This window comes from Lithobates pipiens, unplaced genomic scaffold, assembly GCF_037356315.1.
Source record: "Lithobates pipiens isolate NorthernLeopardFrog02 unplaced genomic scaffold, aLitPip1_a1.2 Scaffold_13, whole genome shotgun sequence".
Classification (NCBI taxonomy): Eukaryota; Metazoa; Chordata; class Amphibia; order Anura; family Ranidae; genus Lithobates; species Lithobates pipiens.
The window spans coordinates 51,365,619-51,379,506 of NW_027507718.1; the positions used below are offsets into that span (position 1 = coordinate 51,365,619).

Here is a 13,888-nt window from a genome sequence, read left to right on the forward strand (position 1 = left end):
GCTGTGTCGTACGAGGAAGCCAATACACTGACAGATCTTTAGGAGACCTGCATGGCATCAGCGATCTGCTGATCGCTGGTGTAATGCTTTACAGGCTCCCAAAACAAAAAATAATAAATGCACTTTTTTTTTTTACCTGCAAAGGTGAACTTATCCTTTAACTTTGCACTGACACTTGCTGCAGTTTGCAAGGGAAATGCGATTGAAATGCGGTTCAGAAAACCAGCCTGGAACACAGGTTTCCCGAACGGCATTCTAGTGTTAACAGGTCCTTCAAAAAAGAAAGAAAAAACGAACAACCTTTTTATTAAAATCACCCGTCAGTTTATTTTTTTGGTATCTGTGTCCCATTTGGGAGATTTCCCATCACATCTTCTCCAATAGCAAAACAGAAAGTGAGGGAATCCCAGTGTGCCAACAGAAGATTTCCCCTTCCTTAATCTTCTGATGTCAACCCAAAATTTGGGATTTTCTTTTTACTTTCATTTTCGATAACAGTAAAACAGGACTAATAGAGAGGGTGAATCTCCCAAATGGTAGTACAGATAAAGATAAAAATGCACAGGTTGTTCTAATCCATATTCAAAACAAAATAAAAAAAAGTTACTTATGAACTCCTTCTTTTCCCTACTTTTCATTTTTTTATGACATTTGTATGACATTTTTGGTCTTCTTTCATTTTTTTTTTTAGCTTGTTAAAAAACAAACATGTAAACAAAATAAAAATGAATTTCAATCATAAATAGCTTGGATATGCTTTGTACAAGCAACTTAATTTTGGTGTCATGATAAAACAAAATAATCAGCGAGTAGAGAAAAAAAGAGCAATTTTCATCCATTGTGACCATCTGTTTTTTAAATCAGCCCTGGCCACCCTGCCCCCCACTTCTTCCCCAACATCATAACAAAAACAAAGTTATTGTTGAAATACTAGGCCCACAAATGAAATGTGAAAATGGCTCTGGAGCTTAAAGTGATTGTAAAGTCTTGTGTTTTTTTTCAATAAAAAAAATAAACATGTTATACTTACCTCCTCTGTGCAGTGGATTTTGCCCAGAGCAGCCTGGATCCTCCTCTTCTCTGGCCCTTTTTGGCTCTCCTGGCCCCTCCCTCCCTTTGAGCTGCCCCACAGCAAGCAGCTTGCTATGAGGGCACTCGAGCTGAGTCACAGAGCCACGTGTCCAGACATGGAGCTGCGGCCCGGCCCCATCTCTCTTCTGATTGGCTGACACTTTGATTGTAAGCAGCAATGGCACCGCTGCTGTGTCTCAGCCAATCAGGAGGAAGAGTCTTGGACGGCCGAGACACTCATGGACATCGCTGGACAGAGATGGACCTCAGGTAAGTATTAGAGGGTGCTGGGGTGGCTGATGCACACAGAAGGCTTTTTATCTTAACGCATAGACTGCATTAGGATAAAAAAAACGTCTGCCTTTACATCTCCTTTAACTGTGTACAAGGCAAATTGCAACATTGCCTTTTATTCTGATATATTCCTCGGTGCCCTGAAAAGACATATGCAAATACTGTTTTTTTTCTTCTTAAATTGAACTAAAACTAACCCCTTCTTCCTTACATGCCTTATTATTGTTAACTTAGGGGACACATACCCACCCTTTTTGTTTTTTCAATCATATAATAACTCGACTACAGCAATGGATGGATCTCTGCACAAGTATTAATTGCATTGCATGTTTAATGCAGACTTGAAGATGATATATTTGAAATGCATTGTTTACAGTTTATTCATCCACATACCAAAATGCCCATTTTCAGAATTACAATTTGATGTAGAAAAATTACAAACTATAGCCTGCAGATTTTGCTCATGCCTGCAGTCCAAGAAGATATAGCGATATATGTGATATAGCTCAAGTTTCAACATGGATATATTAACCACTTCAATACAGGGCACTTTCACCCCCTTCCTTCCCAGCCCAATTTTCAGCTTTCATCGCTCTAGCGCTTTCAGTGACAATTGCGCGGTCATGCTACACTGTACCCAAATGAAATTGTTATCATTTTGTTCGCACAAATAGAGCTTTATTTTGGTGTTATTTATTCAAGACTCCGTTTTTTTTTTTTGCGATATAAGCGCAAAAAAGCAGAAATTTGGGAAAAAAACAATATTTTCTTTTTTCTATTTGAAAAGAAATCCAATAAAATCAAATTTTGTCATAAATTTAAGCCAAAATGTATTCTGCTACATGTTTTTGGTAAAAAAAATTCCGTTAAGTGTATAATAATTGGTTTGTGTGATCACGGACATATGTACGCAAATGATCACGTACATATGTGTGCAGATAATCATTGGGACATGTGATTTTAGTGGGACATATGTGGGGGGACATGTTTTTATTATTAGGGACATGTGTTTTTATTATTTGGGGACATGTATGTTTTGGGGACATGTGTGTTTTGGGGACATATGTGGGGACTGTGTTTGTACTGTGTGGTGTGTTTACACTACACTGATGATCAGTGAGTAAAAAGCTGTAAAAAGCAGCCCATACTCACTGATCATCAGCCGGCTGCAGCGTTCTGCTCTCCTCTCCTCAGCGGTGACTTCCGTGTGAGGAGAGGAGAGCCGATTGCCTAGCAACCGGCTGTTTGTTTACATCACATGACGGCCATGATTGGACACGGCCGTCATGTGATCAGGAGGGCCAATCACAGAGCCCTCCTGCCGATCTGAGATGTGCCGTGCCCGGGTGACACGAGCACATCGGGATCGCGCGCTACTCCTGAAGGACGTTCCTGAACGTCCTATCAGGAGTAGACGGCTCCCACCCGGCTGTATATATGCATTGGCCGAGTGGTTAAGCAAAGAATCAGAAGACCATTGATCACATACCGAACAAAGCACTTTCACAAATTCTAGTCTGACATTCACTAAAGTCACTAAGCAAGGTAGGCCAAAAAGCAGGCATGGAAGATATCACCTTCCTTGTTACGTACTTAGCCTTAAAGTATACCTATATTTTATTTTAAGTTTTTTTTTTAATTACTGCCAACGTTTGGAAATTTGAAGTTACAAATAATGCATGCACCTCTCTTATAGTACTAGTAAGTTAAAGAAGAACAGAAGGCAGGGGTTATTAGGGAGGGATAGAAATGCCCTTATCCATGTCCCATTCCTGGCAAACAATGAAACAAATGCCTACACATAACATCCCACATCACTTCCTACAGATGGTAACACTGCCCTCATCAGCTCCCTCTAAGGCAGAGGAAGAAAATAGGCAAGATGATAAAAGGATAATATAAAATAGGGTTTATGCAAAAGCAACACCAATTCTGAAGTATACTTGGACTTTCGCTGTGTTTGAACAAATTATACTTTAGTTCTGCTTTAGATAGTGACAGAAGAATCACTTTGTCTCATAAACCAATAGATACACATCACTGAAGAGATATTAGTGGCATGTTCTAGTCAAACTGAACAGCCCATCAAATGTATTTGATAGCACCACTGTAAAAATGTGGACTGCAATTATACACATCTAGGTTTTTAAATACTTATCGCTCAGTGTTCAAGCAATACATTCTGAACCCAGCAAGTAATATTTACCTTTAATAGAGCTGCAACAGCTTCTTGTGTGGCATTTCTAACATCCTCTCCATTTACTGTTAGTAGCTGATCACCTTGCATGAGCCTTCCATCTGTTTCTGCTATGCCACTTTTTACAATATCTGACACAAACACTCCAGTATCATTCCTGAGATAAGGAAAACGTAACACTAAATAATAGATCAGCAATGAATTTCAACATGTACATTTTATATACACCTTTCAGGCACACAAAAGAATGAGCCATTTGCAATTGCAAACACAAATTATGTTTATGATAACACAGCCTAATAATTCACTATTGTTGTATCCAGTGGCGGCTGGTGGTAATTTTTTTACTCCCCGGTCTGGATGGTCGGGTCCAGAGCACTTACCGGTGGGCATCACGGACACCTCCCCTTCTCTCCTCTGCGGGCATCAGGGCAGCTTCCGTCTCCTCCCTGGCAGCCAATCGGAATGCTTCTCCTATCGGCCAAATGGGAAACAGGTCTCAGACCTGCTTCCTGATTGGCCGGGAGGAGAAGCAGTGTGAAAATAGTGAAAAATCATTTGCTATTATCACACAACTGGGTGGGCTCAGTTCGCAGTGCTCTGCGACCCAAGCCCACCCTTTTTTGAAGCTTATTAGAGCCTCTGGCTCTAATCGTGTGTTTCAATTCATGAATCAGGCATGGATTGGGGGGGGGGGGGGGGGGGGGCGGCCATGCACCTTTAATGGACTGGATGGGCTAACCCTGGCTGTATCTGAAGCAAACTGTCCCTACTGTCCCTGGTTGTTTATTTTATGGTGTGTATGCGTGGAGTGTTCCAGAATATGCAGTAGCAGGAATAACACTAAGGCTGGCCATAGACAGAGCGAATTTCTTCACCCACGAGTCGCAGGAAAAAAAAAAATCACAACACAGACAGTGACGATGCAGGAGTCCCTCCGGCAGAGACCTTGTGTTCTCCTGGCTGGGGGGGGGGGGGGGGGGGGGAGGGAGCAGGGGAAGTCGCCCCTGCTGGGAGAACAAAGTGATTATTGCTAGCAGCTATGCATGTAAAAACCGGCAGGGTGGTTGTACTCAAGTTGATCAATCAGCTTGGGTACAATCAGCCTGCCCATACATGGTTCAAATCTCAGCCAGTCCCTGTTTAACTGGCCGAGATTCGAACTGTCTATGGCCAGCTTAAGTTAAAGTGGTTGTAAACCCTTACAAACCACTTTGACCTACAGGTAAGCCTAGATTAAGGCTTACCTGTAGGTCCAAGCAATATCTCCTAAACCTATATGGTTTAGGAGATATTTGCCCGAAAATGGGCACCACTAAACGCAGCAAGTCCAAGAATGGAGCTGCCTAATTTGTCGACTCCCGTGCGCATGCGCGGGAGTGACGTCATCGCGGCTTCGCCGAATGACAGCGGCGGAGCTGCGAGACGCGACTCCCGTGCGCATGCGCGGGAGTGACGTCATCGCGGCTTCGCCGCTGTCATTCGGCGGAGCTGCGAGACGCCACCAGCAAGATGGATGCGGCGGACTACAGGGGACAGCGGCGACTTCGCTGGCTCCTGTGTCAGGTAAGTGACACATAATGAGCTACTATGCGATGCATAGTAGTCCATTATGCTTTACCTTTGCAGGGAAAAAAAGAGGAAGTAAACCCATCAGGGTTTACTTCCTCTTTAATATAATACAATTCAGATGGAAATAATATTTAGCTTACTAAATTGTATAATTTATTATAGCAGGGCACTCAGATTAATCAAGTACTGAATTGTATTGCAACTGTACTATCTGCCCTCATGTTGTAAAGTGCTGCGCAAATTGTTGGCGCTAAATAAATCCTGTATAATAATTATAATATCAAAGGGGAACTAGGTGAGAATAGCAGTGGGGGGTGTGGAGACCAGAAAAAAAAACTGAAAAAGAGTCACGGCAAAAATAAATAAATGAAAAGGGGGGTGGAGTGATTAAGGAGTGAATTTCCACTTTAAGCGTCTTCCCCATAGAGCAGAGTCCACTCTGACCAGAAGGGGATCTGTAAACAGATCCCCTGCTGATCAAGGCAGAAAGGGACGGCTGTCACATCCGTGCCCCCCTCATTTTATGAGGAGCAGGCAAAGGCAGACTGTATATGGGCGGTCAGTTGTAAACAGACTCCGCTGTTCATTTACATAAGGCTACTTCTGATCTGGTCAAAACAGAAAATGCTGTCTTTTTCCCTTTTTTTTTTTACCTGACCCAAGTCTGTTTACATCCACTTATGATTAGGGCTCCACGGACCTTCTGATCAGGTCTGTCTGAAAAACTGACAGCTGGCCCTAATCAGAACAGGCCTTGAAATGCAAACATTTTCTCTAAAACAGTCAATTACAAATGTAAGCTTTTTGAAAAAATATATATTCCATTCTAAAATTTGAAAACATATAATTTTACCTTTTCCCTACAATGCTTAATCCAAGCCCCTTTCCTGGTTTCTTCTGCAGCTCCACATTCAGTATATCATACATATCCTCTTCTTTGTATTGTGCCTCATCTCTGTACACTGAAAGACGCACTTTTTGTGGTGTCTGTCGCAATACATTTATGGCTTCATCATGTGTGGCATTTCTTAGATCAATACCATTGACCTGCAAAAATTTTAAATGTTTATATGCTAAAAGAAACTTGGAACATTGCATAATATTTTTTTACAATTTCAACTTCCTTACCTCTAAAATCTGGTCCCCAGCCCACAGTCTGCCATCCTTGGAAGCAGCACCTTCTTCATATACTTCGTGAATAATGATTGCACCCTAAAAATTCGAACCAACAGTTTATTTAATGAAACCGATGACCTGAAACTAAAAAATACACAGTTATCCTCTATCTTGGCTGTTCTCTGAATGCATTAATTTGGTAGCAGGATAGGCATGTCAGAAGAATGGGATTTAGTATGCTGCTTTTTCAGCAACAATCAGAATGTGTGTGTGTATGCGTATGCATATACACATATACAGTGAGGAAAATTATTATTTGATCCCCTGCAGATTTTGGAAGTTTGCCCACTTACAAAGAGATGAAGGGTCTATAATTTTTATCATAGGTATATGTTAAATGATAGAGGCAGAATATAAACCAAAAATCCAGAAAAATACACAATACAAATGTTATAAATTGAGTTGCCGTTCAGTGAGTAAAATAAGTATTTGATCCCCAAGCAAAACAATTGACAATTGAACTCTCTGGCATTAACTCAACTCACCACGTTTGAAGAAAGAAAAATGCTAACTATGACCCTAAGAACACCATCCCTACAGTCAAGCATGGAGGTGGAAACGTGATGCTTTGGGGCGGTTTATCTACTAAAAGTACAGACAGACTTTGCCGTATTGAATGGCTAACGAACAGGGCCATGCTTTGTAAAATCTTGGATGAGAACTAACTTTCTTCCTTCAGCCAGAACTCTGAAGATGGGTCGTGGATGGGTCTTCCAGCATGACAATGACCCAAATCATATTGTCGAGGTAACAAAGAAGTGGCTCAAGAAGAAGCACATTAAGATCATGGAATGACCTAGTCAGTCTCCAGACCTTAATCCTATAGAAAATTTATGGAGGGAGCTGAACCTTCACATTTTCAGGAGACAACCAAGAAACCTTAAGGATTTAGAGATGCTCTGTAAAGAAGTGTGGACCAAAATCCCTGCCGAGGGGTGTGCAAACCTGGTAACCAACTACAAGAAACATCTTACCTCTGTGTTTGCCAACAAGGGTTTCTCCACCAAGTACTAAGCCATGTTTTACTTGAGGATCAAATATTTTACTCACTGAACTGCAACTTAATTTAAGGCATTTGTATCACGCGTTTTTTTTTCTGGCTTTTTGGTTGATATTCTGTGTCTATCATTTAAAATACACCTGTAATGAAAATTATAGGCCCTTATCTTCCTTCTAAGTGGAAAAACTTACAAAATTAGCAGGGAATCAAATAATTATTTTTCCCACTGTATACGAGTATATGCATGTGCGTGCACGTACACACTCACAGATTTTTGCAGAAAAAGCAGCATTCTAAATCCCATACTTCTGAATGTCTTCAGCTTTATATACTGCACGTCCTGTTAGAATTTTCTACACCTGTAGGTGTGGATACTTGCTATACATTGTGAGACTGTGAGACAGCTGATTGGAGGAAAGGCACATGCCGCTTCCCCACACAGGCAGAGCTTGCCTCTGAATATTTTAGCTTTGTGCTAATTTATTTATAGCTCCCTTCCTGACACAAACTTCAGGCTCCCATCTTGGAGAGCTTGTTAGAAGTTATGCTAATAACAGATGAACTGAGCAGGAGAAAGCTATGGGACAAGGTGCTTTGGAGAGAGGTAACACATAGCTGCAGATATATGTGCCCAGCTCAAATTTCAAAAAACAGGTTTACATCCACTTTAAGGATTTAGAAAAGATCTGTAAAGAGTGGACCAAAATCTCTTCTGAGATGTGTGTAAACCTGGTACCCAAGTACAAGAAATGTCTTACCTCTGTGCTTGCCAACAAGGGTTTCTCCACCAAGTACCAAGTCATGTTTTGCTTGGGTATCAAATACTTATTATACTCACTGAACTGCAACTCAATTGATAACATTTGTATTGGTTTTTTTTTCAGAATTTTTGGTTTATACTCTTTCGCTATCATTTAAAATACACCTATGATAAAAATTATAGATTTGATTCCCCCATCAACACAGACAGTGACGATGCAGGAGTCCCTCCCGTGGAGACCTTGTGTTCTCCCATTGGCAGGGAGGGAGCGGGAGAAGTCTCAGCCACTGGGAGAACACAGTGATTATTGCTAGCAGCCATGCATGTAAAAACTGGCAGGCTGGTTGTACCCAAGTTGATCAATCAATCAACTTGGGTACAATCAGCCTGCCCATACATGGTTCAAATCTCAGCCGGTCCCTGTTGAACTGGCCAAGATTCGAACCATCTATGGCCAGCTTAAGTTAATATAATACAATTTAGCTTTCTAAATTTTATAATTTATAGCATGGCCCTCTGATTCTTCCTGTACTGAATTGTATTGTAACTGTACTATAGCTAGATATAAAATATTCAAAGTAAAATATTTACCAGTAGAGTGTCTGCACCTCCTACGATGCTGAGTCCCAGACCTGTTCTCCCTTTAGATATGTCAATTGTGGTTTCACATCCAGGTATAATTGGACAAGTGGTTGGGTCTGAAGGAAATGTCACAGGAGTTGATGATCGACTGGCACCTAAAAAAAATCCAAGCATTGAACGTGAGAATAGGAAATATACTGTATGTTCTACAACCTTTAGGATAAGAAAAGTGTGTCATTCTGGTGCAAAAAATAAGACATGAAAAAAAAACATAAAAGATTTCATAAAAGTCATTTATAACCTTTTAAAAAAAGCTGAGCACTGCAATTGTTCCCAACCAGCTATATACTATGTAAAACATTCTTATTGTTCATTATAGGTTGTCAAATCTAAGTATGAGACCAAGATCTTTCTTTACAATATATGTAAATTTTAACTGGTTTAGGAAGGTCAAGAATGCGCCAGAATGTGCCTCCTGTTTGTGAAATTTAGACCCACAACCATCTTACGTTTTTACAAAGTTATACAGCTAAATATCCACTTCGGCTCTCAGACCTGTTTAACCCTATGACCCAGACTATAGTTTCATATCTCTGCTATGTGTTTCTTCATGAGACTATAAATTTGTAATTGCTTAGGATACAGAATTGATATATACCGTAAATAAAAGGAAAAAAAATATGGGGGGGGGGGGGGGCTTTCTTTTGTTCCTAATGTCTTCTGAGATTTTTTTAAAATGTATTATTAAAGGGAAGAAGAGTGAAATTTCTAAAAAAAAAACAGCAATATTTTGAACACAAGTAGCATCACTGTGGGGAAAAAAACTTATACATTTTATTCTGGTACTTGTTATGTTTACTGCAATGCTAAAATTACAGTATTATTTTAGTACAAAGCATTTTAAAGTTATTTACAAAAGAAATAAAGTTTTTTTTTTTTTTTTTTTTTTAGTTTTGTACATATTTCATTTTTTAAATACACACACACACACACACACATTATCTCACAAAAGTGAACACACCCCTCACATTTTTGTAAATATTTTATTATATCTTTTCATGTGACAACACTGAAGAAATTACACTTTACTGCAAAGTAGTGAGTGCACAGCTTGTATAACAGTGTAAATTTGCTGTCCCCTTAAAATAATTCAACACACAGCCAATAATGTCTAAACTGCTGGCAACAAAAGTGAGTACACCCCTAGGTGAAAATTTCCAAATTGGGCCCAAAGTGTCAATATTTTGTGTGGCCACCATTAATGTCCAGCACTGCCTTAACCCTCTTGGGCATGGAGTTCACCAGAGATTCACAGGTTGCAACTGGAATCCTCTTCCACTCCTCCATGATGACATCACAGAGCTGGTGGATGTTAGAGACCTTGCGCTCCTCCACCTTCTGTTTGAGGATTCCCCACAGATGCTCAATCGGGATAAGGTTTGGAGGCATGCTTGGCCAGTCCATCACCTTTACCCTCAGCTTCTTTAGCAAGGCAGTGGTGGTCTTGGAAGTGTGTTTGGGGTCATTATGTTGGAATACTGCCCTGCGGCCCAGTCTCCAAAGGGAGGGGATAATGCTCTGCTTCAGTATGTCACAGTACATGTTGGCATTCAGGGTTCTCTCAATGAACTGTAGCTCCCCAGTGCCGGCAGCACTCATGCAGCCCCAGGCCATGACACTCCCACCACCATGCTTGACTGTAGGCAAGACACATCTGTCTTTGTACTCCTCCCCTGTTTGCCGCCATACATGCTTGACACTATCTGAACCAAGTAAGTTTATCTTGGTCGCATCAGACCACAGGACATGGTTCCAGTAATCCATGTCCTTAGTCTGCTTGTCTTCAGCAAACTGTTTGCGGGCTTTCTTGTGCATCATCTTTAGAAGAGGATTCTTTCTGGGATGACAGCCAGGCAGACCAATTTGTTGCAGTGCGCGGCGTATGGTCTGAGCACTGACAGGCTGACCCCCCCACCCCTTCCACCTCTGCAGCAATGCTGGCAGCACTCATTTGTCTATTTCCCAAAGACAACCTCTGGATATGACACTGAGCACGTGCTCTCAACTTCTTTGGTCGACCATGGCCAAGCTTGTTCCGAGTGGAACCTGTCCTGTTAAACCGCTGTATGGTCTTGGCCACCGTGCTGCAGCTCAGTTTCAGGGCCTTGGCAATCGTCTTATAGTCTACACCAGGGATATGCAATTAGCGGACCTCCAGCTGTTGCAAAACTACAAGTACCATCATGCCTCTGCCTCTGGGTGTCATGCTTGTGGCTGTCAAAGTCTTGCTATGGCTCATGGGACTTGTAGCTGGAGGTCTGCTAATTGCATATCCCTGGCCTAGACCATGTTAATGTAGAGCAACAATTCTTTTTTATCAGATCCTCAGAAAGTTCTTTGCCATGAGGTGCCATGTTGAATTTACAGTGACCAGTATGAGAGAGTGAGAGCGATAACACCAAATTTAACACACCTGCTCCCCATTCACACCTGAGACCTTGTAACATTAACAACTCACATAGCACTGGGAGGGAAAATTTTCACATTGTAGCAAAGTGTAATTTCTTCAGTGTTGTCACACAAAAAGATATAATAAAATATCTACAAAAATGTGAGGGGTGTACTCACTATACATACACAAACACACACAGTATACATAGATGGGGTAAGGAAGGGGTTACTAGTGGATAACAAGAGGTTAGTAGGGAACCCCCACATGAACAGGAGATGAAACTGTTAAATAGGGCTTATACAGTGTGATCTACTGAAATGAATGTGTTAGGTAAAAAAATAAAAGTTAAATAGGGGAAGGCATCGGATTAGCTCCGGATCGTAGGCTCGGAAGCTCCTCCTTTTACTGACATCCGGTTGTAAGGGGCTGTGCACTGGAGTGAGCAGGGTGGAGGAGAAAGTGCAGGCAGTCTCCTGGACGGAGACGCCTTGTGTACAGTGGGGAGGAGCTATAGATGGAAATATCCACAATTTTGTCACTAGTACAGTACACCCAAAAGACATATACAAATTCTACAACCTGATAACCACCATAAATTTTAATTACCTAATCAATTGTACTAAAAAAAACACCTTTCTAATCAACATCTAATAAAGTTTCTAATATCATAGTTTTAAAATTACGAACAATTAAAAATGTTGTCTCTTAAATTTCTGAGGCATTGCTATAGACGTTTCTCGTTATCCTGCTTTTAGACTGCTGGAAATCCACGAGAGCCATTTTGTGTCCTTCTAGACCATTACATAGAAAAGGAAGTCTCACCTCTCAAGGAGCACACATGCAGAATGTGAACTGTTCTCTCGGCCCAGAAGCCACAGGTGCTGGCCGACAGCAACAGACGAAAAAAGACTCTGGTTTGCCGCACTCTTCAGAAGATCCACCTTTCTTTATTGAAAGATCAAATCAAAACCCAGCAAACACAGCAGACAAAGAAAAAGCTGACGTTTCGCACTAGCAGTAGTGCTTAACCATAGCAAACAATTTTCTGTGCTGTGATTGTTTGCTATGATTAAGCACTACTGCTAGTGCAAAACGTCAGCTTTTTCTTTGTCTGCTGTGTTTACTGGGTTTTGATTTGATCTTTCAATAAAGAAAGGTGGTTCTTCTGAAGAGTGAGGCAGTCCAGAGTCTATTTTCATCTGTTGTAGACCATTACATAATAACTGACGAACAAGGAGAACTATCTGTACAAAAGAGCAGATTTTTTTTTTTTTTCCAGTTCTTGATTCAAATCTGCTTAGCTATGATCTATTAAGAAGGAAGAGTGGCTGCATACAGTACATGTCTTAATTTGTTTTAACTCATCTACATGTGTATGAATTAGAGCCAAGAAGACAAGTTAATGAGGAAATATCCCCATCACAAAAAATGTTGTTTCTTTGTAGCAATGGATTAGGGTTCTGTTCCCTACTTGGTTTAAACCATGGTTTGGTTCAATTCTCCTGGAAGTGATAAACAAATGGAAGTAGACCCTTACTGCAAACAGCTTCTGGTTCCGTCAAGCTGATATGTGGAAGACTTTGCTGGCTATTCTTTTTCTCCACAGTGCTGGATGTAAATGTACTCAGGGGCAAAGGGTAATTTTGCTGGCCTTCTTCATCATCAGAACTTACTGTCAGCGTCACAGTTGATTTGGCTTTCTTCAAAAGACTAACAACCTTAAGAAACAAAAATTTCCCCCTTCAGAAACATAGGTACAATTTACAAAATTAAACAGATAATATTTAATGTAATGCAGATCAAAAACTAAAAGCAGAGTTGTATAAAAAATAATGTGCACATTTTAAAACATTTGTAAAGGCCTGTACACACAAACAGAAAATCGTAAGAAAAATACCACTTTCCAAGCGAACGTACGATAATCTGATCGTTGGTACACAGCTTTTCGAAAGCCAGTCACAATTGATGCAAAATTATATGATGGGCCAAGCACGAAAAGTTTTCTTGTACGATACCAGATTTTACAATTTTCGTTTCAGTACAGTTTTTGTCCGAAAATACAATACAAATACAATACGAATACAACACAACACATTACATTACTTCTAAATTTTTATTCTGTCGTACAAGAATTTTCGATATGAGACTAGCATGCAAAAATAAGAATGGACGATTATTCGTCTGATAATCTAATTTTTGTACCAGACATAAGTCTATTTAGCAGTTTGACTCCATGGGTGTGGAGAGTGCAAAATCTGGTGCAGCTGTGCAAAGCAGCCAATCAGCTTCTAACTTCAGCTTGTTCAATTAACCTTTCACAAAAAAAAAAATATTTCTTTCTCGTACATCACGGGACACAGAGACTCAGTAATTACTGATGGGTTATAGGGTATCACTAGGTGATTGGACACTGGCACACCCTAGACAGGAAGTTCAATCCCCCATATAACCCCTCCCCTTACTGGAGGTACCTCCGTTTTTTCGCCAGTGTCTTAAGTGTTGGTCACAAGTAAAGCCGTGCTGTGCTGAGCTCCACTGAAATATTCCTTACTGGGGCCAGCTATGCAAATCCATCCAAAGTGTCTTTTCCAGGCCGAATTGGATGGTACCCGGGCCTTGTGTCTGAAGAAACAAGGTTTTACTTGCAACGCTTCTCTTTTTAGAGTGCTGGACCCTGGGACCCAGTATGTGTTTTTTTTTTTGCCATATTATTTCTGGCAGTGTGCCTTACAGGCCCAGAACTGCGGATCCCCATATTCAAGTTGGCTCCAGTCTCTGAAGGTG

The 13,888-nt window shown here is 40.8% G+C and overlaps 1 protein-coding gene across 9 annotated transcripts in view; it reads right to left on the bottom strand.

Moving 5' to 3' along the window:
• The window catches only part of MPDZ (multiple PDZ domain crumbs cell polarity complex component), a 257,104-nt gene that overhangs the window by 43,693 nt on the left and 199,523 nt on the right, over positions 1-13,888 (bottom strand). For all 9 annotated transcript variants that reach the window (XM_077475101.1, XM_077475104.1, XM_077475106.1 and 6 more), the window contains 5 exons: positions 12,642-12,822; positions 8,662-8,807; positions 6,263-6,346; positions 5,988-6,181; positions 3,572-3,719 (listed from right to left, as the gene is read on the bottom strand). In XM_077475101.1, the coding sequence (XP_077331227.1) occupies positions 3,572-3,719; positions 5,988-6,181; positions 6,263-6,346; positions 8,662-8,807; positions 12,642-12,822 (753 nt within the window). The remainder of the gene's footprint in view (positions 1-3,571; positions 3,720-5,987; positions 6,182-6,262; positions 6,347-8,661; positions 8,808-12,641; positions 12,823-13,888) is intronic.